At 37.6% G+C, this 25,082-nt stretch overlaps 3 protein-coding genes and 1 long non-coding RNA gene across 7 annotated transcripts; 2 read left to right on the top strand and 2 right to left on the bottom strand.

The window, feature by feature from the left end:
• Nucleotides 1–953: 953 nt before the first annotated feature.
• Nucleotides 954–4,190, bottom strand: LOC126602610 (serine/threonine-protein kinase PBL34-like). Its single transcript, XM_050269531.1, has 6 exons — nucleotides 3,832–4,190; nucleotides 2,844–3,163; nucleotides 2,596–2,731; nucleotides 2,288–2,421; nucleotides 2,080–2,203; nucleotides 954–1,740 (listed from the first exon to the last, which is right to left on the bottom strand). The coding sequence occupies exons 1-6, from the start codon at nucleotides 3,950–3,952 to the stop codon at nucleotides 1,286–1,288; spliced, it is 1,290 nt and encodes a 429-aa protein (XP_050125488.1). The 5' UTR covers nucleotides 3,953–4,190; the 3' UTR covers nucleotides 954–1,285.
• Nucleotides 4,191–8,315: 4,125 nt separating this feature from the next.
• LOC126602611 (uncharacterized) lies at nucleotides 8,316–11,111 on the top strand. Of its 3 annotated transcripts, none has more exons than XM_050269534.1 (5): nucleotides 8,316–8,781; nucleotides 9,560–9,695; nucleotides 9,857–10,056; nucleotides 10,259–10,432; nucleotides 10,658–11,111. In XM_050269534.1, exons 1-5 carry the CDS (start codon nucleotides 8,572–8,574, stop codon nucleotides 10,745–10,747), a joined length of 810 nt encoding a protein of 269 aa, XP_050125491.1. In that variant the 5' UTR covers nucleotides 8,316–8,571; the 3' UTR covers nucleotides 10,748–11,111. The 3 variants fall into 3 exon arrangements, with proteins under 3 accessions (XP_050125491.1, XP_050125489.1, XP_050125490.1); XM_050269532.1 differs by having other exon boundaries at nucleotides 8,321–8,781; nucleotides 9,857–10,077; XM_050269533.1 differs by having other exon boundaries at nucleotides 8,324–8,781; nucleotides 9,857–10,077; nucleotides 10,661–11,111.
• A 492-nt stretch (nucleotides 11,112–11,603) lies between these two features.
• On the bottom strand, nucleotides 11,604–13,537 carry LOC126602612 (calmodulin-like protein 7). 2 transcript variants are annotated; one of them, XM_050269536.1, is made up of 2 exons: nucleotides 12,664–13,537; nucleotides 11,604–11,984 (listed from the first exon to the last, which is right to left on the bottom strand). In XM_050269536.1, the coding sequence occupies exon 1, from the start codon at nucleotides 13,325–13,327 to the stop codon at nucleotides 12,668–12,670; it is 660 nt and encodes a 219-aa protein (XP_050125493.1). In that variant the 5' UTR covers nucleotides 13,328–13,537; the 3' UTR covers nucleotides 11,604–11,984; nucleotides 12,664–12,667. The 2 variants fall into 2 exon arrangements, with proteins under 2 accessions (XP_050125493.1, XP_050125492.1); XM_050269535.1 differs by having other exon boundaries at nucleotides 11,604–11,940; nucleotides 12,664–13,535.
• A 2,367-nt stretch (nucleotides 13,538–15,904) lies between these two features.
• LOC126602617 (uncharacterized) lies at nucleotides 15,905–16,860 on the top strand. The gene is made up of 2 exons (XR_007616171.1): nucleotides 15,905–16,078; nucleotides 16,518–16,860. It is a non-coding gene; the product is annotated as an uncharacterized LOC126602617 (long non-coding RNA).
• The last annotated feature ends 8,222 nt before the right edge of the window (nucleotides 16,861–25,082 follow it).

The raw sequence follows: 25,082 nt of genomic DNA, 5'->3' as shown, positions 1-25,082 counted from the left end.
AAACGTTTTATTATCATTGTTTTCTCTTTTAAGATTCTACGTATCCTACCAAAATTATATATAATATTTATGTATAAAAATTTAGGTCCCGTAAAGCTGTCTCATGCCTCAAGTTTTCGCTAAGCGAAACTATTCATGAAATGTCTCATCTACATCTTCGCTTTTTAAAACATTAAATATTTCAAATCTATTCATATTATAATACATGAATCTACTTATTAATATTAATTTTACGTTCATCACACATTTCAATTATGTTGATAGTTCATATATATGGTTTACAACACATGTACTAGTAACATTGCGTGACAGTGACCACCCCAGTAAAAAAATTCTCCAAACTTTCGGTAATTGTTGACAAGCTATGAGTGTGGTCGTCATCTTTGTTCATTTCTGGTATTTGACTTAAAGAGAGAATTAAAGAACATATACCAGGTGAGATTTAAGAACCAGCCAACTTGCGAAATGCTTATGTCATAGAAAGTTATGCGCAGAATAAAGACATGCCGCTTTGCATCTTAATTTGTGGACTCATGGAAAGTATGTGATCAGGTGCTGAACTTTGCAGGAAACATGCTGATGCTGCTAGCTAGCTTGCTTATTCTTTAGGTAGGCATGACCTAAAATTTTAACTGATGATTTATTCGTTTTACACGAAAACTACGGGGACTAGAAGCGTGGTTTGGCCTGATATGCACAGGATAAACTCAACGGAGTTCCTAAATCGAACGAAGCTTTAAGCAACAGAATCTGCAGGACTGGAAAGAAAAACAGATGGAAACGAAAGTGCAGTTTTTTTTTTTTTTTTAACAAACATCTTATTTAGAGAGAGAGTGAGTTTAACCTCACAATAGACTAGCGATAATGTGGTTCAAATTTACCTTTGACAAGAACTAAATTTAAGACTTCTCACTTACAAAGTGAAGAAGAATACCATTAGAACAAAAGTGCAGTTTTAGATAATAAAAATTTCATCGAAGTGACTGACATTAATTAGCTGCAAATAATAATCTCAGAAAGGAGAGGTTTATCTAATTACAAGATATATATAAATGTGTCTCAAATGAAACATAGGCGTGACGAACAATGATTCCAAAATATCAAATGTGCGCTCTCGAATGCAAGGGTACTTGAAAGAAAACGGATCTCATGCATCTTTCCTAGCCTCTTCCACTTCTTTGGCTCGAAGATTTCATACACAACCGTTTTAACAAAGGCGACCTTTGTTTCATTCAATTGTGTGTCGAGTCTGCAGTAGAGGAAAGGGGTTGACCGCGCGCAACAATCATCTGCGTTGCTGCTTGCCAGTATTTAACGGAGAATCTCTGACGCTCTTAGACTGGCTGTAGGTGAGCTGGTGAGTTCCGTCAGGTTTCTTCTTTCGCCTTCCTTGTTGAGATAAACGAGAATGATGAGATAAGATGGCGAGGTCATTGAGATCCTGCAACGGAATAAGAACCCTCACGACTTCATCCATTGTAGGGCGGGATTTTGGGTCCCTACTAAGGCAACTGTAAGCCAATTGTGAGACCTTCTGGACCCCTTTAATGGAGTAGTTCAATTCCAAGCGTGGATCCACTAGAAGGGAAAGCTTTCGCTTGTCAGCTAAATGTGGCCGAGCCCATGCCACAAGGTTTTGTTCTCCGCTAGGGCGTTTCTTATCCATGGATCTTCTTCCTGTTAAAATCTCAAGTAAAACTACACCAAAGCTGTACACATCACTTTTAGATGTCAAGTGTCCTGCGAAAACGAAGGGAACACAAATTGTACTAGTTAGACCTCCGATTTCTTATGAAACAAGAAACACAATACAGAGATTTGAGTTGATTATTTCTGGATCAATAGGATTGAATAAGAAAAGAAGTTCACATAGCTAAAGCTCATTTGGACATTCATAATTTTCTGAGTGCTCTGCTCTTAAGGTTCGACTCTCTTATCTTTGAATGTAAAACATATACAACATACATGATCTTCAGCTATCGGTCTTCTTGAACTTCTAATCATTACATAAGGATTGTACTGTATCTAAAATTCCGAATATCTTGAAAAAATTTGAACCATCTGTTATGACTTTCTTACCTGTCATCACATACTCTGGAGCAGCATAGCCATATGTTCCAACAACCCTAGTAGAAACATGTGTTTTGTCTCCCTGAGGCCCGGCTTTCGCCAAACCGAAATCTGAAAGCTTTGCATTGTATTCCTATAAAGAAAACCCAACTTGTTGAATCCCTTAAGCAAAAGAATCAGCATTTTTAACCAGCAAAATAAAAGGTACACAACATACTGAATCGAGCAAAATGTTTGATGTCTTAAAATCTCTATAAATGACGGGTTCTGGACCGTTGTGGAGAAATGCCAACCCTTTTGCTGCACCAAGTGCAATCTTAATCCTATTCGACCACGGTAGAGGTATAGTCCCTTCAAAAAAATTTGAACGATCAGCAACCATATCATACAATAGTATTTGCAGATCATTATGGAGAAAGGTCGGATTAAAGATATGAATTTAACCATCCAAAATGCATCCCATTTGAAGAGATTTAACAAAGATGACAAGGATGAACAGGCAACAAAACATTCACATTCACTCACTCCTGAAAAGATGATTTTCAAGACTCCCGCGGGTCATAAATTCGTAAACAAGTAACCTCTGATCATCTTCGATGCAGTATCCGATAAGCTTTACAAGATTAGAGTGGTGGAGCTGCCCGAGAAAGTCAACCTCAGCCTGCATCGAAAAAATAATTCACATGTCAATTTCCAACATTTAAGTGCTCCAAGAACAATCCTTTTTTATCAACAATAATTTACTAACCCAAGGCAGATATAGTTTTACTAACCACCCATTCTCTATGGCCTTGGAGACCATCTGGCTTTAAGCTTTTAACTGCCACTGTAATCCCTGACCCGGGTTTCGCTGGCCCTGTCCCATTTTCCTCTATCCACCCTTTGAACACGTATCCAAATCCGCCTTCCCCAAGAATGCTATCCGGCCTGAAGTTCCCCGTTGCTGATTTTAGCTCCTGAAAAGTGAACTGGAGCAACTGGCGAACCGGCTTCTCATCTGAAGGCGGTGGATTAGGAGCATCAGAGGATAGTTGGGCTTCATTTGGAGGCAAGAGGTCTCTATTGCTGGCATTAAGATATCTGGTCTCTGTAGCTGTAAGTTGTAGTGACAGAAGGACTATTAGCCACAGAATATGAACATACATTTTCTACAGAAACTAAAACGTTTGATTCATTCGTGCATGGAAAGAAAATGGGAGTATGAAAATCAATCCCGGGCAGAAAGCCCGAAAACTCAAATTTTGCGGATATTTGTGAAATTAATGAGACATCGAGCGACGGGAAAGATATTGACCAAAAAAAATAGGTGACATGAAGGTCTTTGTCCAATTCACAAAGATCATCAACCAAGGAACATAATTAATGCACCAAGGCAACAAGTAGCGATTCATGAACTCGAGACCTCGGATGCAGGGATGATTTGCTTTTAACCAACTGAGCTACAAGCGACTTGCTCGTCAGATATTGAATTAGAGTGAAAGAAAAAGAAAAAGATTGCATTTTTGGTGGCTAGAGCTCAGGATAGTGATCTGGGAGAGAAATCAGCACAACCCAAGTTTGAGATCTGGACTACAAATCACATACACATCTTGATTTCTTTCATACAACAACAATAAAATTTAAATTTTTGTAAGAAAAAATGGGGTAACTTCATTAATCTTTTAAGATTCATAGATTTTAAGAAAAACCCATGTGGTAATTGAAATTTCAAAAGTAAAACATAAGCTGGATATCTTGTAAGAAGAAGATGTACAGATATACCTGCATCATAAACAAGACTAGTACGAGGGATAGTGTTGGCAGAGTCTTTGGAAGCAGAGGATTTGCAGGTACCGCTAACGCCGAGTTTAAGGACAGCCCAGCAACCGCACTGGTTGTCCATGGATGCTTAGAGGTGTTAGCTTTTATGGGTTGTCAGCATAATTGCATGGGATGTGAGGGAATAACAGAGAGAGATTTACCATGCTTTTATGCTTGAGTGTAAAAAACAGAGGAGAGAGAGAAAGAGAGGAGTGTGGAGAAGAAGAGAGGAGGAGAGAGAGGAATTTTGTGATGGAGGTGGTGGTGTTTCTGCTGCTGTTGGAGATTGCAGGCATCATCATCGCCATCATCGCAGTGTGTACAAAAAGAACTTTTTTGCCACCACCTTTTGTGTGGGGGATGGGTCCGATGCGAACGCCTCTCTCTCTACCTTTCTTTCTCACTATAGATAATTACCTAAAATTACCTAAATTTTTTAAATAAGAGTAAGAATTGCTTTAGCAGAAGCATATCAATTAAGTCAGTTGATCAAGATAAGATACGTGCTTATTAATTAGAACTCAAGAATAAGTGTAGGCCATCCCTAAATGCTATTAATGAACCATATGAAAGTTTAGAAACTTTTTTTAGGTTAATAAATAAGGCGTATGGAATTTAGATGCATCAGTCATTAGAAGGTGTCTGCATGAATAAAAAGAAATGTAATAGATGTGTCGTTTGAGAGATCAACGCATTAGTAGTATCACATGATGACGTGAGAATCACACTGAAAATTTTCGATATTAAAGAAAGCATTGTGTTTTTATGTAAGTAATATGCATTATAAGTTGTTTCTATTAATGTTAGAATGAATTCTTGCTAATTGTGATATTGTTGGGTCAAAGCTAATACGAAGGCAGTCAAGAGCATATTTGAGTGCAATCCCATCACACTCTCTCTCCCTCTCTCAAATGGCATTGTAAATATATTCCTATATGATTTTGGGTGGGAATTAGATGGCTTATCATAGGTTGGTTATTTATTACTTATTATTTTAATTTCTTGAGGGGCCCCTTCTAAAGGGGGGGGGGGAAAGAAAGAGTGCTTGGTGAGTGGTCATTTCATCAACCAACCATGAAACAAAATTGTATTCTATGATGCTTTTTGGGGTGAATAAAAGCAATTTTGAGATGAGATGATATTCTTTCTAGTGAGTAATGCTAGTAAGATAAAAAAAATATTTAAATCATTTTATATAAATTATATAATATGACGGTTGATGATTAGACATCGTTTTTAAATTATTAATATTAAAAAATGAGTTCAACTATAAACCGTTATATCATATAATCTGCACAAAGAAAATCTAAAAATTTAAATCTCTAACATTTTCCAATTTCTTTTTTTCTTCTACATACAACACTACACTGTGTTTTGCAACTTGACAAAAAGGCCTTGTTGGAAGGGAGTTTATGCCCATTGCTTGCCCCCACTAAGTATGTGGGGTCCCCCTAGTGTAGGACCCACCACACAAAGAGAGAGAAGTAACACTGACTGTGCTGACTAGTGTATCCCACTCAAGGTCATCATATCATATGGGCATACAAAGGGAAGATATCCTATTGCAGCAAGCATAATGTTAGCAGGCCATGCATATGATATAATTGGTGTTGGTGAACTTGGTGCTGGACAATGGGAGGAGAAAGATGGAGGAGGTGTATTGAATTAATTATGAAATCCAAATATGCCCTGCATTGCAAATACCAAAACCCTTTTCAAATTGGACTTACTTGGTAACTATGTAGCTATATATTGGCCAACATGTAGGACCCCAAATCAGATCATGCATATGATCAAGCCTAGTGTTAAGATCAATCGTGAAAGCGGTAGGTTGATTTTGGTTGTTTTTATTTTGTGAGTCTCGTAAACATGAATTATTAGGTCGAACAATACCCAACTTAGATTACGCATATGATCAAGCTCCATCAAATTTAATATGAGTAAAACTGTTAGAGAAGTACTAAAATCAGTCGTGCATACGTTTATATTAAATTATGACTGTTCATGTTTATAAGTTACACAAGCATGATCGATCACAACTAACAACATCGAACTTCAAGAATATCATGCACCAACATGGTATCATGCTAGGGTTTGAAGATAATAAATTAATAATCTTAAGAGTATGTGATTTGATGCTAGGGTTTATATGCTTGTTTAGTTGTTTTACTATTTTTCACTCCGAAAAGGAAAAGGAAAAAAAAAACAACTTGGCTGTGATTGCAGCGGAACACAAAAGCCCCATTCCATCATCACCAACAAAGTGGAGGTTGGTGGTTGGCATCTTTTGGGCCTCACTCTCCAGTCTATTAATTTACACCCATTTTTTAATTGTTGGAGCACTTTTTTAGTTCCAATGAAGCTAATCTTGCCTCCGGAACTCAGGGAAAAAACCATGGGATGGAAACCCTAGATCATTGAAGGATTCAAAACAAGTCGGATTGTGAAGGGGTGAGTCAATTAATAATCCACTCTCACCACAGAATCTAGCATTTCAAATCACAAATTCAAATTGTTGACTCTAAAAACTACCAAAGCTTACGTGGCGCATTGTTCAAATAGCTAATGAGCTAACTACGTTATTTAGTTGAATGCGAGCATGCCAACTCGACGATCGAGTTCGGTCGATGAGTAAAATGGATATGGTGGTGGTGGTGGTGAATGCACCTACTGACTTTTGTATCTAGGCGATCATGGCCGAGAAAGAAACTCATCTTGACCTTTGGGTTTTAGAGCCTGAAGACAAGGCTGCTAGTCACTATGAAGTCCAAATAAAGTTTGACTTTCAATGTGCCGAACATTGTAACTGGGAACACTTTACTTCATCAAGAAGAATAATGAAATGACCTCCTTTGATAGGAAGACCGAAAACTCCTTATCGGGATAAACTTGGATAAATAGTCAACCAAACTCGAAACAGTGCTATTAATCTAAATGAAGGTGCTCCTCGATTGCCTAACTAAACGACCCAAATGTTATTAATCCAAATTGAAGATGTGTTTGACGAAGTTAGGAAGGTTAGCGTTTTTCTCAAAGATGAGAGAGTTTCGCATATATAGAGCAAGAAATTGTGCAAGGCAAATTTGTGGGTTGTGTTGAAGTTCCCTTGAATGTTGCAAAACCTTTTCTATTCGTAGGAGTGATTTTCATGCTGATCTCGTTATGCCGAAGTAGAGTCCTATTTGGATTATATTTCTTCGACATTCCCTGATCCAATCCTGATTTCTGCATATAGCTCGACCACTCCTATCAAACTTAGGACTATGAACCCAATCCATTTTTCGTATTTAATTGACTTATAATCTTGTTTAGCCATGAACCTTGATTCTTAGAATATTACGAATCTTATCAATGTTCATCCTAATTCTTAAACAATGTTACTCACATTAGGATTCAGCCAGATCTAAAACAACTCCCCAGGAGTCCTTCACCTATTAGGATTCGATCATCCTACCTTGGGCTAGACTTCGTCTTAGAAACATGACTTGAGTCAAAGATCTTTACTATGTGTCAAGCCCAATCTTTTGGGTTCAGACATAAATACAATTTTTCATAACAATAATTCAGATTGACTGTCTGATAATATACCATTATCAGTAAAATAATGTGCGAGTGCTTGTTACCTTACGTGCAGTTTCAACCATATGGTCCACAAAAGCCAGGGCGGCGTCAGTTCCTTGGTGAAGAGATACTCTTCGGATATCTCCCAACAAAGTTATCAAGTCCACTCATTCGGATTCTTAAATTTTGATCAAACGGTTACAAACAGGAAGTCCCTTAAAAAGTTATAGGCCAAATCGGATCAATAATCCCTGTACCATTAACAAATTTAGTTTAAAAGTGATTTTTCTGTTAAATATTCATTAAATGCAAGGATAAAAATTTTCATTAAATGTAAGGATAAAAATGTACTTTATCCTTATCCTTGCATTTAAAGTACATTTTTATCCTTGCATTTAATGAATATTTAACAGAAAAATAATTTTTGAATTAAATTTGCTAACAGAGTACACCACAGGGGTTTAAATCTGAGTTTTTTTAGCACATGTGCTATCTTCCAAATACCTTATGACCACATGATCATTTATCCAATTCGACCAAAGTTATAATATTTTTAGTCGTTGAATTAAATTTCAAGAACATGGATGAGTGGACTTGGTGACTTTGTTGGGAGATATCCCGAAAGAATCTCTTCCCAGTTCGTTGAACCAACTGACACAGCAACGTCAAACAAAGCAAGGATAAAACGAAACCTTACCATATGATAACGTCACACACACAACCTCCTACTTCCCAAACACTCTCAAGAACTGCCCAATAGGATCCACCCACGTACCCAACCAACGAATTTAACTTCCATCCTTCTCTTGCGTGGCGTCATCTAATTCGTCGTTCTCCGGAACCAATCTTCTGTAGGGTGGCCCGATCCAGAGACAGACCCCCAAAGCCAAAAGCCAAAAGCACCATGGGAGAAAGCAAAGCAAAAGCACCAAAGATTCAATTTCCGATTAAATGTTTTCCCCAAATTCTATTTCTCTCCCCATAAAATCTAGAAATTGTAATTGTTGCCAAATTTGGGGAAATTAGGGGTTGCTATTGAAGGGGTTCCGTTCCAGATCGAAACGGTGCGCTGCATGAGAAGGAAGACGACAGTGGGGGAGAGGGCGGAGGAAGAAGAGAGAGTGTGAGAGAAGGCAAAACATGTCTGCCATCGTGTGCGGGAAGAGATCATCGATTTTCGGAGACAACTCGCTGCCGTCGACTTCCCCTCCCGTCTCCTCCGCTTCCAAGAGAATCCGCTGCTCCTCTTCTTCCTCCCCGGTTCGCTTCTCTCCTCCCTCCACGAGGTCGTTTTCTGCATCGCATTTGATCGAACACCTCAGGGCCGTTTTCCCAGGCATGGACAACCAGGTTCACATTTCATTGATTTCTTCTGATTTGTTTTCATTAATTAAATAATTTCCGTATGATTAAGTTGGAATTGTTGATTTTTATTGTTATATGCATAATTTGAAGACATAAAATCGATTGCTTGGGTTGGATTGGATTGCATTGGATTGGATATGACTGGATTGGGTTGGATTAGCGAATCTTATTTCGTGCCCAATACTAAAGGGAATGTCTTTCGGGTTGCCCTTGATTATCTCGAATTGCTTAGCTCAATATGTCAAATTACAAATGGAATCCCTGTTGGAATTTGGAATTTCGTATTTTCGGGGTGTTTTTATGATAATTGGGGTTTGATTTTGTTGATCATTTCGTGGCATATCTGACCGTTTAATTAGCATGTATTACATGTTTCTTGGATCATTTTATTTATTTATTTTAAATGTTCCTTCTCTGGCATATTTGCTTTGTCGCATTCCTGATTTTCTGGCTGCCATCAAGTGTTTGTTTACATACGTCTGTGTGCATGTGTGTGTGTATACACTGTACAGGTTCCTGTACGGCACGGATGCACGCTGCCCCTTCAATCTGGTTGGTTGTGTTGACTTCGTTGTGTAACGCAATCAACAACCCAATGCGATTCGTGACCTCCTGTATTTGAAAACCCGCATGATATATGTGCTATTTTTCCTTTTTTTTTTCTTGTCACAGGTTCTTAATATTCTTCAATTTTGGAAGATGTGCATCATATCTACTTAATTAAGATGACAAGTTACTAAGCATTCTGAAATTACTATCGTAGCTTCTAGAGAGAGCACTTGAAGAATGTGGTGATGATTTGGATTCGGCTATCAGAAGTTTGAATGAGCTACGTTTAGGTTCTGCTGCAGGACAATCTGATATAGCTTCAGAAGCAAATGTGCAACTCCAATCACAGGGTATGAGTAGATATTTTCTTGCCTTACCTAGAAAGTTATCGTTGTCTCACCTTGCACGGGAATACAAGTGTGACATTCTTTGAAGAAGTGAATCTATAAGTTTTTGCTAATCTTGCTACTAGTGTAGACATTAATGGGAGTGGATCAATATTTTGTTTCAGGTGCGGTATCAACAAATGGAGAGATTGCAGTTACTGATGATCCATCAGTGCAAAATAACCTTCCCACGGATGGAGCAGAGTGGGTGGAGCTCGTTGTGAGAGAGATGATGAGTGCCTCTAACATGAATGATGCTAAAGCTCGTGCCTCAAGAGTGCTTGAGGCTTTGGAGAAGTCTATTAGTGAGCGTGCAACCGCAGAGGTAGCCCAAAGCTTTTGCCATGTATGACCTCTTAACTACGTATATTGCATGTCCAATATATGTTTCTCTTTGTCTAGTTACTTCTTGTTTTTTCTTCCCCTGGCAGTTAGTAGAGAACCGGGGAAATGTTTGAGAATGCAACATCTGTTAATTCCAGGTTTTTTTAATGGCTTAGCTGTACTTATGTTTTTCCTTGTTGTAGGAAAATATGATGCTGAAGGAACAATTGGAAGCTATTATTCAGGAAAATACAATTTTAAAGCGAGCTGTATCCACTCAGCATGAACAGCAGAAGGAGTTTGAAGATAGAGGCCAGGAATTGCAGCATCTGAAGCAACTGGTGGCCCAGTACCAGGAACAGTTGAGAACCCTCGAGGTTGAGCTCAGGAACCTAATAACTTTATACAACCTTATATTTGGAAGGAAGTTTGGGAGAGCATAGCGTTGTTTGCTTTATACAGCGCATTACATGATCTCCTTGCTAGTCTGTTACCGTTCCTTTTGAAGTTGGTTTTTCTTCGTCGTGGTCTTTGCTTGCTTAAGTTTCCCAAAGTCTCAGTGTGCTGATTACTAGTGTTTGATTCTCTCTTTTATACCTTAGCAGGTGAACAACTATGCACTTACAATGCACCTCAAGCAGGCACAGCAAAGTAGCACCATTCCAGCTCGTTTTCATCCGGATGTTTTCTAAAGAATTTGTATGAGGATAAATGTTTCTTCGGCTTTGTGGATGGATCATGTGCTTTCTTGTGGTAGTTTTAATGACATGAAGGCACTTCAAGTGTATTATGCTGTGTTGATTGTGAAACGTCGACGATGCAGCGTCTTTCCTCTGTATGATGACGACAGAGTTTTGTTCAAACTCGGTCAGGGCGATATGTTCCGGTTGCCATTCGGCCCATGTCTTTAATTCGGAATTACGTTGATACGCATAATGTTATCTAGGTTTTATAGGACAGAAACATATATTGATTTAATTTTTTCTTTATACTTCAGTAAAAGATAATGTATATGCTTTAAACCATGTCATTCAGTGGAATTTCCGATTTCTTGTAGCATTCATTGCATCCTCTACAATTTCTTGTTATCACCAACATGCAGATCCAAAATTTGATCTTCGTTATCATCTACGAATGGCATCTTTACCTCAAGTTTGCTTCTCTAAATTGCGACCCTACAAGAGACTTGTAGCTTAAGTAATTAAGAGTGTTTATCACTACACTCGACTTGAGGCCCTGTGCTCAAAATTTCTTTACCCCCAATATCACTACGATACATGTATATGAAAGGGTGGGAATATGAATTTGCCATTTTGTGCATGCAAGGATCTTTGTCGCTTCATTGATACCTATCATTTAATGCTATGAGTGTTTTAGCCATTGATTTTAATTATAGATTATTTTAGATCTTTTTATATTCCGTCTTGGTTATTATTTCTATCATTCCATGCTACGTAATATGAAAGAAAAATATCATAAACACATATACTGATTTTTTAGCTTTTGCATTTTAGCTTTTCTTTTCTTCTTTTTATTTTCCTATGCAAATGCCAACGAAGATGCTGAGCTTTATTTATTTATTTATTTACAGTATGCTTTCAGCCAGCCATGAAATTTACAATTGGGCACATGTACATACATAGAAAACTACAAACATGGCCTATAGATGAGTTTTTGGAAACTTCGTAGGCTTTAAAAATAGTGACAACATTTGTTTTTCTTTTTGGCCTCAAACTGACAACAGTTGTGCGAAACTATTTACACAAACTAAAATGTCGTAAGCCTCTTTTAGCTCACTTGGTTAAGCCTTTTTTTAGCTCAGTTGGTTAACATCATTCTTCTTTCGACTTGAGATCTCGAGTTCAATTTCATCCTCCCAGTATCACTTGTACAGAAAAGAATTGCAAAACATCATTCGATTTAATCATACTGTTGAATTCATCAAGGTTGCAGAGAATTATTACAGATAATAATATCATACAGCAACAGGGGAAGAAAAACGGTACATTTCTAATTAAATACCATAGTCTGTCCGCCATGAAAAGTTCAAAACAAACTACTTAAGAGAGAGAGAGAGAGAGAGAGAGAGAGAGAGAGAGAGAGAGTGGTTAGAGACGAATGGCATCCTATGCCATTACATACCTAATAATTTTTGCAGGTGGTTGTGAATTGAAGATGAAGGCTGGAAATTAATTAAATATGGTGTTTTTCTTGCTTCCTATACAACTAGGTGTATGCGTGTTTGGACAAGAAAGAAACCTACCTAACTTGACAAACAGTATCTCAAGCTAATCAGACGTTGTTATGTATACTATATTTAACATTCTTTTAATAATAAGTTGTTGTAGGGTGACAAAACTTACTAGATCTTTGGAAGTAATAGTGCCAAAGCTAATCAGACATTGTCATGTATACTATATTTAACATTCTTTTAATAATAAGTTGTTGTAGGGTGACGAAACTTACTAGATCTTTGGAAGTAATAGTGCCTAAACGTGAGAAACGATATTTTTAGCCAATTATGTGTACCTAACGCGACAAGAAGTTGATGAAGGACATTAAAACTAACTAGATATTTGGAAGTAGGAGCTTAATTAGAGATCAATACCTAATTAATGGGCTAATAGAAGTCCTCCACCTTTCATCATCATCTTGAACTCATCAAAATTAACCATACCATCTCCATCCCTATCAACTTTCCTCACCATCTCCTTACAATCCTCCACCTTACTCCCTTCCCTCATTCCCAAAGAACACAACACCACTGCCAACTCCTCCACCGATATCAACCCATCTTTATCCTTATCAAACACACCAAAAGCCTCCTTCAACTCTTCCTCCTCCGCTCCCCCATCTTCCCGACGGCGCATGGACCCGCACAGCATGCAAAACTCATCAAAATCAATCAACCCATCTCCATTAGCATCCACCTTCTTCACCATTTCTTCCACCTCCGCATCACTCATACAAATTCTTATGTTCTTCAGTGACTCCTTGAGCTCCTGCGTTGTGATGAACCCGTCACTGTTCTTGTCGAAGGTGGCAAACACTTGCTTCAGCTCCACCGCCCGATCTTCTACTTTTGGCTGCGGATTAATACTATTCATAACAAGATTATTTTTGTCCTTGCTTGGAGTGGTAGTAGGAGTGGAGTAGGGTATGGACAAAGATTGAAACCAAGCAAGGAGCTTGGGGGTGGGAAAAAGAAAGAAAATATTAACGAGGCCAGCAATGAATAAAACTGCTAGTAAAAGTACGGTGGTTAACACCATTTTTTCTGTTTTATTTTTCTTTTTCTGCAACTAAGAAGGAGAAGAAAAAGATTAGGAGGAGGAAGAAGAAGAAGAGGTGGCAAAGAGCAAGGAGAACAACTTACTTTGTCGTCTTATCAAAGTCTTTGGTGAATTCTTCCAAATTAAAGCTTTGGGCAATAACGCGGTTTTTGGTGTGCTTTTCCATTCCATTGTCCCACAAACCGCGTGATCTCAACATAAACCAATGCAACACTTAAATACATTTGTTTTCTTATTAATGAGCTTGATGGAGATATTTTTTATTGTTCTTGAAATATGAAATATGGACGCTTACATTATATGTCGTTATACAAATAAATAGGTACATAAAAATAAAATTCTCTCCATTTATATAATAACATATGGTGTATCACATCATATTCTAGACACATTTAAAAAAATCTCTTAGCTTCATGTGATTACTTATTAATTGTTTATATAGTTTACTTTTGCTAACAATACTTGCAAAGTTGACTTCCACATGGACTTGGGTAAGTGCCCTAATCTAGAGGGAGTTCTTTGTTCGACCATCTGCATACAACATCTGAGACAATGAGGTGATACCAATTTTGGACGCGTGAGACTAAATAATAAATATAGGACAACTCTATGTGTATGAGTATGGCCGCATGGCAACGTGGTCCGCCTAAGTATAAAAGAATTTGTGCCTAATTAGAGCTACTTAAACACAAGGTCGTATTTTGAGTGTAATTTGTAGGTAGTGATAACATGTCAGATTAATAATAGTGTTAACCGCAAAAGTAATATTAAATGTATTTTCTGTCACATGGGTAATACTGATAAATAACCAATACACATGAATGGTTTAACCTAGCATTTGAATGAGTCTTATCCTTGTTTTGTTTGAGTTCCACGGTAGCCTTAGAATTTTGTTCCGTTTGCAGCCACTGAAAAAATCAGCAGACGGCATCGGTCACTATCATTGTCGTTGTACATGGGCAGACTTTGAAGGTAGTAGTACTATTTTTGGCTTTTGACATGTTGAACAATTAGTACCTCCGCCGGTCAACAGAAAAGGGTTTTTGATCTTGGCCTTGGTCTCTTGGGAAGTAGATCACATTTGAATGAATATACAACCTCTCAATTATAATTGTTAATTAAAACTAATTGCCAGCATTATTCCCTTAATTAATCAGCTGTTTGCTTAAACTGTAATTTGCAAACATAATTAGATAGATAAATGGCACTAGCTAGCTAGTTCGTCAGAATGGTACTTCAAATGTGTCCGTGTGGAAGGAGCAAAATGATCCATGTCTTTTTATGTTGCACCACCAACTACCGCACCAACGTTGCCCCCACCTCCACGCCATCGCAAAACATCATTTGTGTTGTGTCGCAGGCACTTACAGGTGAATAAAAATTGAACCAGCTGAATCAATACCAATCATATCTTATATCTATGGAATGTAGAATTTTTTCTGTTTAGAAAGCACAAAGACCCTTGGCCTAAAGAAGTGGTGATTATTTAATTTTGTGGAACACGATATTTGGTCCCCAATCTTTTTTTTTTCTTTAACACATACGATAATAGAGAAAATGAGTTGAACTTAAAATTTCGGATGCAAAGATAAATACTATTAATTACTCTGTAAATTAGCTTATACCAATATATGTACTTAATAGAAAAGATGTTACACGCAACCAAGAAATATGCAATGCTCCTTACTAGGTTTTTGGGCGATTCTCTTCATTTTGGTCCTTTGGAATTGATTAACATGCATGTTCTACACACCGAAATGCCGTGAAAGATGTTGCAAACCCTTGCTTTAATTTGTTTACATATAGCATATATACCTTGCTTTGCTTGTGTGCACTGCACACCATTTTCCACGATCATATATGACTATTTCAAGGAAAGCATATCCACCAGAATCTGATTCTCACTGCATCAACTTCAAGATGAGTTTGGCAAAAAAAAATCAATAGATTCTTTATTCGCACATGATCGGATGGTCTAGTGACAATTAATCTTTACTTAATTGTACGGTGATTTTTATTCATACGAATGTGAGGACTAAAGATATATATATATATTTGCAATGTGTTCAATACTACTTATTGTGACTTATTGTGGATGGATTGACTTGTCGTAAAAATATATGGACACTTTATTCTGAAAGAGAACTGATAAACTCATGACTCCTGCAAAATATAGGTCTCCTCCCAAATTCCAATAGCTTTGGGCCTTCAGCATATCTTGTTAACTACAAGGGGGACGAAACCAATCGATACAAAATTAAACATCCGGAGAGGCCCGTATAAGTTTGAAACTTTGAACGTTTCAAACTCTTGCGAAGAACCCTATTTAAAATGAAATTCAAGGACAAAATATTTGGTTGTTTATTTTTACCTTATACGTACAGTTTGGTTGGCTGAGACCAAAGAAAATAAATATAAGATGATTGATTGTTGTATAAAGTCCCAACAGCTGTCAGCAGCTGATCCATCCCAATTGCAGTTAGCCAATGAAAACCTAGCTAGATGGCACACATAATGCTCTAAGGAAGAGGACTAGACAAGTCGAGCAATTAGCAGGGCTACAGATGGGCCTGCAGATAAAGATTTTTTCCCTTATGAGCCCCATCTCTGCAAAATTCTTTTAAGCCTTGTCACACATATTGTGGATTTTTATGAAAATATGCACATGCTGTTGCTCTCAAACTTCACCGCATGACTCTTTCTTCTGCTATAACAAAACCATTATAAATGGTTTGTTTGTGATACCTTTTTCTTCTCTGTTCGCATTTATTTTGTATGGTTAATGTTGTATCAAGTTACTAATTATTTAACGTTTGGGCACTCATGCATAGTTTGGTGAGAGTAGTTTAGCAAATATTTCTTTAATATTGTAGATATTTCTTACCTGTTTTCCCTTTGGGTTATGATACTTTTCTTGGTTAATAAGTAGTTAGGAATATTATGAAAAATTTAGGATTTCCCGCAAATTAGGGTTTTATGTTTTCTGTTTAACCCAACTTATGGAGATATATTTTGCAATCTTTCTTAGTATTCAATCACTAAACTTCGAGGGTTTTTTCAGTTCCTAATGAATTTCAAATTTCTATATTCTAACTTAGAATATTTTAATCGATTTGTTATTATATCGCATTGCGTCAATTTTACTGATAGTACACATTTTTATGTGCAGTGAAAAACAATGGAAAACAAATTTGTACACGAGTATGGGCAACATGAGCCACACGCACAGCAACCTTGCTTGCTCTTTCCTACTCAGTGTCTCAGACTCCAATTGAAAAGCGTAGATTCGTATAGAGGTTGTTAGACGAAGTCAACATGCAGTTCCATCCACCGTGCCTTGAGAAGTCCACCTTGATTTGAGGAGTTCAGTTTAGTTTGAAAGTGCTATTTGATTAGGGTTCCTTGTTTGTAGGATATAATTTTCGAATATGTGTAAATTGTTGCTTTTCTGATTTGTATTATTTGAATTTCAAACTTCCTTGTAAATAGGGTTTTCAAACTCTCTGATGTAATCGTGAAGCAATTATAAATACAAGCATCCCATGATGCGAAAATTAACTTAACACACAAATTAAACCCTCTTGTTGTCAAATTGTAGTATAAATGCAAGTAGAGATCGTTCTAAACCGGGGATTAGGAGGGCTTGCTAAAACCTCTAAACTGACTTAAAAACATATAAACAAAGTTAAAAACACTAAACTAGACTCAAAGAACTTAAAACAAACTCAAAGGACTCAAAACAAGCTAAAAACACTCAAATCTGCCTAAAAACACAAACTAGGCAGATTTGGACTCTAACACACTTTTGGGACACCTAAAAACACAAATCAAAATAGATTTTGACTAATAAAACACTTTAAAGTAAATGGGGTTTTGGTTTTGACGAATTTGAAAACAAAACAAGTAAATTAAAGAACTAATGAAATCTGCACGAATTTGAGTAAATTGAATGGATGGAAGACTAGCTAGGAGGTTCTTCTCCACACATGACATACTTGCACATAAACCAATTTTCAGTTGTTCTTTTGATCAATCATGAAACTCAACACCCCAGGTTAATTAAGTCCGCTTAAATTAACTTTCAAGTTCTCCTTAAGTTATTGAATTGGATGGGAAAGCGCATACAACAATTCAAGCATTCTTCAAAAGTTCTTTACGTGAACAGCACAATAAAGATACAATTAAAGATCATTAAGCATTATGAAAACTATAAGTTTTGACAAAGCATTCGTTACTATGATGAGCATGAAACTCCTGCCAAGAATTTATTTAACGCGATCGTTTATAAGCGACCTCCACTACTTGTGAATATAAGTTTGTAACTATTAGGTGAAACTCCCTTATACTCTAGCATCATATTCATGCATGCAAACTAAGTGTGCACTCTTAATAAACATACACGAATAAGTTATCAATCAAGCAGTTAAACAAATTGAATTCACAACTTATGAAATCACAACTGAAGGTAATCAAATCATATTGCAAGCATGAACATGGTTTCGAATTCCCCCTAGCCAAGGGGGGTTTAGTTCCTCATACTCACAAAGCAAAGATAAACAAATTTAGACATTGAAAACAAAAGAATGAAAACACCTAAAAACGCTCCAACAATCCAACTTGAATGGCAAGCACGTCCAAGGGTCTTCCTTCTTCTCTTTGTTGCGGCACAAGGTGTGGTTTGATGGATGAGTGGTAAATTATGGTGGTGGATGGATATAGGTGAGTTATGGTGAAGGGTGGATGGGTGGATTGTGTTCTCCCGGCCAAGGAATGAAAGTGTAAGTGTATGGAGTTGTGAGATGTGAATGTAGTGTCTTTTGATGGATCTTTTCTCCTCCCCTTGTTATGGTGAAGGGTGAATGTATTTATAGGCTAGGGAGAGGACTACCATCTAATTAAGGTGGTAGTGGTGTATGTTGTGGTAATTAGTGGATGTAATGGGTGTAGTGGGTGAATGTTTGGTAATGAGTGGATGTAATGGGTGTAGTGGATGGATGTTTGGTAATGAGTGGATGTAATGGGTGTAATGGGTGAGTGCATGTAATGGGTGTAGTGGGTGAGTGTTTGGTAATGAGTGGATGTAATGGGTGTAGTGGGTGAGTGTTTGGTAATGAGTGAATGTAATGGGTGTAGTGGATGGATGTTTGGTAATTGTAGGTCAACACACTTGCACACAAACATACTGATTTCTAGCCTTCAAATCTTCAAAAATGTCCATCCTCATGTCTCCATGCTTGCACTATCCAATCTTGGCCCAAAAATGCTCCAAAATGCTCCAAATAGCACTTTGTTGCTAACTTTGTTATTTGAACCTACAAACACACGAAAATAGCTTAAAGTACTAAAATAACTAGAATTAAACTAAGTAAATGCCAAGAAACAAGCTAACTAAGTTGCATAAATATGCTCCTATCAAATTCCCCCACACTTAGCTTTTGCTAGTCCTCGAGCAAAACAAAAGAAACAAAACGAAACAAAACAAATAAAACACAACCTAACCTTCCAACATTTGCCTCAGGGATTTCCAATGCACATGACAAGTTAAAAATCATCATTCCCACAGATTTTGGTTATCTTCACACTTGAGCACAAACTTAATCACAGTCACTACTCACAAGTTCACAATTAACCAATCAAAACAATGTTTTGAATGTAGTAACACGCCTTAGAGAATTTGCTCAATTCCTTACAAGATACTCTCTATTTTCACACACATTTTCTGACTACACACCCTACACTAGTTATATGTGAGAAGATTGATGTAAACATGGAAGACTAGTACTCACATATGTTATAACAAAGAAAGCAATTTCTAGAGTTAATAAGCATGTTTAGATATGATCTCATGAATAGTATGCTACTACTTAGATGCGAGAACCAGTGACACCATATGCTCATACCAATTTTGAACTCCACAAATTGAAACACACAACACTCAAGATTGAAGTCAAGGGTTGTAATAGGGCTTGGGGGTAATGGCTAACAAAGAAATGATAGGAATAACAAACGTTCTTAAAGCGATAGCAAGCAAAGCAATGAAATAGACACTTGGAATTCACTTTAGAATGCAGAATCAACTTTTACATATAAAGGGAAGATTCATGCAACACTTAGGGCCGAATTCAATGTTTTTGGACCCTTTCTTCAACAAACGACATTTTAAAGCTCTTTTTTTGCAACTTTTCTTCTTTTCATTCTATTTTCCACGAATTTTTCTTTATCTTTTCCTTTTCTACCCGTGCCTTATGAAGGACTTTGGCGTACACACACACAAAAATCACTTCCCCCACACTTGTTTTTCTGCAAGAGTTCAACAAAAGGAATTCCTTCTAAATTATGCTTTACTATGCTTCAAGAACAAGGGTATGGATGGTCCTAATCTAGGCTAGGTGAGGATAGTGTGGGTAACAAAGAACATAGGAAACACAAGGCTCAACGGGGTTAAACTTAAACACATAATGAAATAGGGGCATGGCAATTTGGCTTTGGTGGTCACTACACAACTTCATCTTGAATATGTGTTATGCAAATCAATAGCATGCTTTGAATGAAATAGGCATGAGTTTTAGCATTTGGAACTAAATGATGAAACGCCTTCTAAGTAGCAACCAAGCAAAGAATAATGAGATCATGCACCGACTTTAGAAAACAACGATGCACATATTATTAACTCTCCAAATAAACGTTTAGGCTCAAGTCTCACAAGGTTGTAGCGTTCATTTGAGTTCTTTCTTTCAAGCATATTACAAAAACTGATTTTTTTTTCTTTATGATTGCATGTGAATTCATAAATTATAACCACAACCAAGCATACACCAAAGAGTAAATCAAAATTTTATCCAAGTTTATAACTCTCTTTAATAGTCATGTAATTAAAAACCAAATCCTCATCATTGTGTTGGAAGGTACCCTAAGACACAAATAAACATACAAAAACAACTATGTTTGGGTTTTTCAAAACAATTTTTCAAAATTTTATGAGATTTTCGGATTTTTATATCAAAACACACTAAAACACTCCAAAACAGCTTAAAAAACACTTAAAACAGCAAGGAACAACACTATAAGTAATGGGTGATAAACTCCTACGAATTTCATGCAAAACAACTTGGTTACCCCCCCTTCCCACACTTAAATCAAACATTGTCCTCAATGTTTCAAACATAAACTCACACAAAAACAAGCAAACAAACAAACAACGAATAAACATGACAAGTATGGCAAAGTAAAAACCAGACAGAGTAGAGTTTAAGAACGCAAATCTGGTTTGAAGATAGATGATCTTGTTGACTTTCCACAACTTTGATCTTGAACTGGTTTGGAATTCTGAGCGAGGACTATGAGAGTTCCTTGGTTTCAAATCAGACTCCTTCTGCTGGGTTGATTTGATTTTGCAGTCTGCATTCTTCTCTGCTTGTTTCTTCTGCACGGCAGGCAGGCACGATGTAGAGGTGTTGGTCTGTTTCTTTCTTCAATCTTTCCAAGTGCCCACCTCTTGCTTTCTTTCTCCTTGTCCCTAGCTGATGATGAATTGGCACATTGTCTCCACATGCTTCGAGGTATCATTTTCACTTCCTTTATCTGTTCCCCAGGCAGATGTGGTAGACGAAGATGAAACATAAGATGATGAAGATGAGTACTCGAGAGCAAGGCTAGGTAAGCAATTAAGAAGGGGTTCCAGGCAGTCGATTCCAGATCGGAAGATTGATACCAAGTGCTGGCTAATTGCTCTCTTTCTCCTTGTCCCAAAACAACGACAAGGAGAAGGACAGGGAGAAAGCATGATATGAGATACTCTTGCTTTCAACCTTCATGATATGAAATACTTTTGCTTTGGATGAGTTGTTTGTAGAGGTACCCCAAGGAATAAGGAACACTGAGTGACTCGAGATGGTTTGTTGGAAAGGCATTCTCGGAGAAGAAGAAGGGTTATGTATGTCTGCCTTGCAATGGAGGGTGAAGGGTGACATTTATAGGAATTAATAACCGGCACTATTCTTTCACTCTTGTCAGCAACCGTTGGATGATTTAATAGTGAACTTCACGTGCTTTCTACTTTACAAGAGATCTTCGACATATTGCCCGTAATTTCCACAAGGCTGAGTGTGCATGTGACAGGTGCTGACACGTCTGGAAAATTAAGTGCCTTTTCGATATCTGGAATCAGTGCTTCGACAAATTGCCAGTGATTTCCTCAAAGCTGAGTCTGTATGTGACAGATGCTGACACGTCTGGAAAAGCAAATGCCTCTCCGATTTCTGAGCTTGCCTCTTCGAGTTCTGAGCTCGCATCTTCGATCTCTGAAATCCCGTCGCATGCAGAGGTTGCATGTGACAAGTGCGGACAAATCTGGAAAAGAAGATTGGCCCGTGGTTTCTGAGCAAGCCCAGCTTTTGAGAAAGCTAGCGCCTCTTCGATTTTTGAGTTGGCCTCTTCGATTTCTGAGCTCGCATCTTCGATCTCTGAAATTTCGTCGAGTGCTGATTTTTATAGAGGTACGCAGGACGTTCAAAGCACACTTGAATTTCTGCCTGTAGAAACTCCTTTCTTGCACTTCTACGATCTTGACTTTGTCAGACCTCTTCTTTCTTTAACACCTTGGAAAATGTCTGGCCCCTCCGACCGTCGTTTTGACTTGAACCTTGGTGAAGAGGCAGTCTTGCCTTCTCCAGACAACATATGGCGCCCATCCTTCATATCCCCTACTGGTCCCCTTACCGTTGGGGATTCGGTGATAAAGAATGATATGACAGCTGCGGTGGTGGCCAGGAACCTTGTCACTCCCAAAGATAATAGACTACTTGCCAAACGGTCTGATGAGTTGGCTGTTAAGGATTCTCTGGCTCTCAGTGTGCAGTGTGTAGATTATGTGTCTAATATGGCCCAACGCCTATTTGCTCGAACCCGTCAAGTTGAATCATTGGCGGCTGAAGTGATGAGTCTCAAACAGGAGATTAGAGGGCTCAAGCATGAGAATAAACAGTTGCACAGGCTCGCACATAATTATGCTACAAACATGAAGAGGAAGATTGACCAGATGCAGGAATCTGATGGTCAGATTTTACTTGATTATCAGAGGTTTGTGGGTTTGTTCCAACAACATTTTCCTTCATCTTCTGGGGTTGTACCGCGTAATAAAGCTCCAAATGATCAACCTCTGATGCTTCTTCCTTCTGGGGCTCCGCCGACTGCTGAGGCTCCGCCGACTATTGAGACTTCTCCTAAGCAGCATTTCTGAAGGCTCCCTCTTGTATTTTTCTGCTTAATGTTCCTTTTTTTTCATGAAAATGAATGTAAAAATACCTTGCATATCTGTCAGTGTTTCAAAAATAAACCCACACCAAAAACAATTAAACAAGCAACAAATAAAAATGATAATCATGGCAAAATAAAACTGCAGAAAATGGAAGGTTTTTAGAAACACAAAACTGCTTGTGGAGCGATTCAAAAAATTCCTTATTTGAATACATGGGTTGCCTCCCAAGAAGCGCTTACTTTAACATCTTCCAGCCGGACGAAACTTCCTTCTAAACTTGGATAGGGCCCATAGCATGGAATTGATATTCTAGTGTAGGTGCCTGAATCATCAAAATCAGCAAGTTAGTATATAATAAAATTGAAGTTGAAGAAGATGGCTTACTTGCTTGCTCCAACACAAACTCAATTACGAACACCACATCTTTGAAGGTTGCAGGGATATGAGACTTGGCCAGATTTGGTGTTTTGAGAGTTATGACTTGTCCCGTATCATAAAATCCAACTTCTTTGGGAATTTTTGTCTCAGGTGTATCTTCTTTGATGAATTCTAGACATTCCTCATCCACTTCTTGCTCTTGATTCTTTGGAAAGGTTTCGAAGATGCCTTTCTCACCTGCTTCTTCTTTGGATTGCATGATCCTGCAAGGAATAAGGACATTTGGTGAAACGGGGTCAGCACAAATTGAATTTAGGCTTACCTTGGTTGTAGTGGATGGCATAAAGGGCATATGGGGCTGCGGCAAGGGTGGTTCTTCCCTTGCCGTGGCCTTGTTATTCTCCTCTTCTTCGAGCATCAATTGTTCATCCATGTTTTGGCTTGGTTTGGATGTCTTGGGTTCACCTCCAACCTCCATAGCACTTCCCAAAGTGATAGCATCATGGATTTCAAAATTTTCCTTCAAATTTTCAACAGTTGAGTTGGAGAATTCACTTTGCTCTTGAATTTGTGTCGTGAACTCCATAATTTGCCCAAATTGCTTTTCCAATTCGCCCGTCTTTTTGGCTTGATTTTTCACCTATTTGTTTCAGTTTTCTACATCCTGGTTCAAAGAGGTGAGTAACTTATTAAACATATCATTATCCAAAGATGTACCTGAATTGAATTGGGCAGATTGTTGTGGTGGCTGTGATGGTTCATATGGCTAGTGATAGAACTCCTCTTCTTGCTGCCAATTTCCATCTTGTTGGAATTGTTGCGGTTCTCCACACATGTAATCTGAATAATCTCTCCAATCCGAATGGTAAGCGTTGAAAAACATGTTGTCCCCTGATTGGCTATGGCCTTGATAACCCCAAACATCTTTATTCGTAGCGAATTGAGAACATTGATGAGTTGGATATCCTTGCCCATAGGACATACCATTTGTAGGGACACTTTGCATTGTGGTCCTTTCGGCATATTGTGACAATTGAGAAGTAAGTTTCGCCAATTGAGCTTGAATGGTAGCAAAATCCATGTCTTACTTCTCTAGTACTTGAAATCAAGGAAACAAAACTAAATCAATATCAAAAGTAAAAATAAAAGACACAAATAGAAACAAAGTCAGTAAATAAAACAAAAAACATGAAAAACAAACAACAGGGGATTTGCAAAGTTGCTAATCCCTGGCAACGGCGCCAAAAAATTTGATGTGAAAATTAACTTAACACACAAACTAAACCCTCTTGTTGTCAAATTGTAGTATAAATGCAAGTAGGGATCGTTCTAAACTGGGGATTAGGAAGGCTTGCTAAAACCTCTAAACTGACTTAAAAACATATAAACAAAGTTAAAAACACTAAACTAGACTCAAAGAACTTAAAACAAACTCAAAGGACTCAAAACAAGCTAAAAACACTCAAATCTGCCTAAAAACACAAACTAGGCAGATTTGGACTCTAACACACTTTTGGGACACCTAAAAACACAAATCAAAACAGATTTTGACTAATAAAACACTTTAAAGTAAAGCAGGTTTTGGTTTTGACGAATTTGAAAACAAAACAAGTAAATTAAAGAACTAATGAAATCTACACGAATTTGAGTAAATTGAATGGATGGAAGGCTAGCTAGGAGGTTCTTCTCCACACATGACATACTTGCACATAAACCAATTTTCAGTTGTTCTTTTGATTAATCATGAAACTCAACACCCCAGGTTAATTAAGTTCGCTTAAATTAACCTTCAAGTTCTCCTTAAGTTATTGAATTGGATAGGAAAGCGCATACAACAATTCAGGCATTCTTCAAAAGTTCTTTACATGAACAGCACAATAAAGATACAATCAAAGATCATTAAGCATTATGAAAACTATAAGTTTTGACGAGGCATTCATTACTATGATGAGCATAAAACTCCTGCCAAGAATTTATTTAACGCGATCGTTTATAAGCGACCTCCACTACTTGTGAATATAAGTTTGTAACTATTAGGTGAAACTCCCTTATACTCTAGCATCATATTCATGCATGCAAACTAAGTGTGCACTCTTAATA

The sequence above is a fragment of the Malus sylvestris genome, chromosome 15 (assembly GCF_916048215.2).
Source record: "Malus sylvestris chromosome 15, drMalSylv7.2, whole genome shotgun sequence".
NCBI classification, from domain to species: domain Eukaryota; kingdom Viridiplantae; phylum Streptophyta; class Magnoliopsida; order Rosales; family Rosaceae; genus Malus; species Malus sylvestris.
This window is presented reverse-complemented; position numbering and strand designations above follow the sequence as displayed.

Bases quoted from the DNA above. Each gene is read 5' to 3' on its own strand.
- LOC126602610 (XM_050269531.1), bottom strand. From the start codon at position 3,952: ATGGACAACCAGTGCGGTTGCTGGGCTGTCCTTAAACTCGGCGTTAGC. The intron at 2,422-2,595 runs GTGAGTGAATGT...ATTTTTTTGAAG, and splicing joins TGAAAATCATCTTTTCAGGA to GGACTATACCTCTACCGTGG. The intron at 2,204-2,287 runs GTATGTTGTGTA...TTTTCTTTATAG, and splicing joins CAAACATTTTGCTCGATTCA to GAATACAATGCAAAGCTTTC.
- LOC126602612 (XM_050269536.1), bottom strand. From the start codon at position 13,327: ATGGTGTTAACCACCGTACTTTTACTAGCAGTTTTATTCATTGCTGGC.
- LOC126602611 (XM_050269532.1), top strand. From the start codon at position 8,572: ATGTCTGCCATCGTGTGCGGGAAGAGATCATCGATTTTCGGAGACAAC. The intron at 8,782-9,559 runs GTTCACATTTCA...TTACTATCGTAG, and splicing joins TCCCAGGCATGGACAACCAG to CTTCTAGAGAGAGCACTTGA. The intron at 9,696-9,856 runs GTATGAGTAGAT...ATTTTGTTTCAG, and splicing joins TGTGCAACTCCAATCACAGG to GTGCGGTATCAACAAATGGA.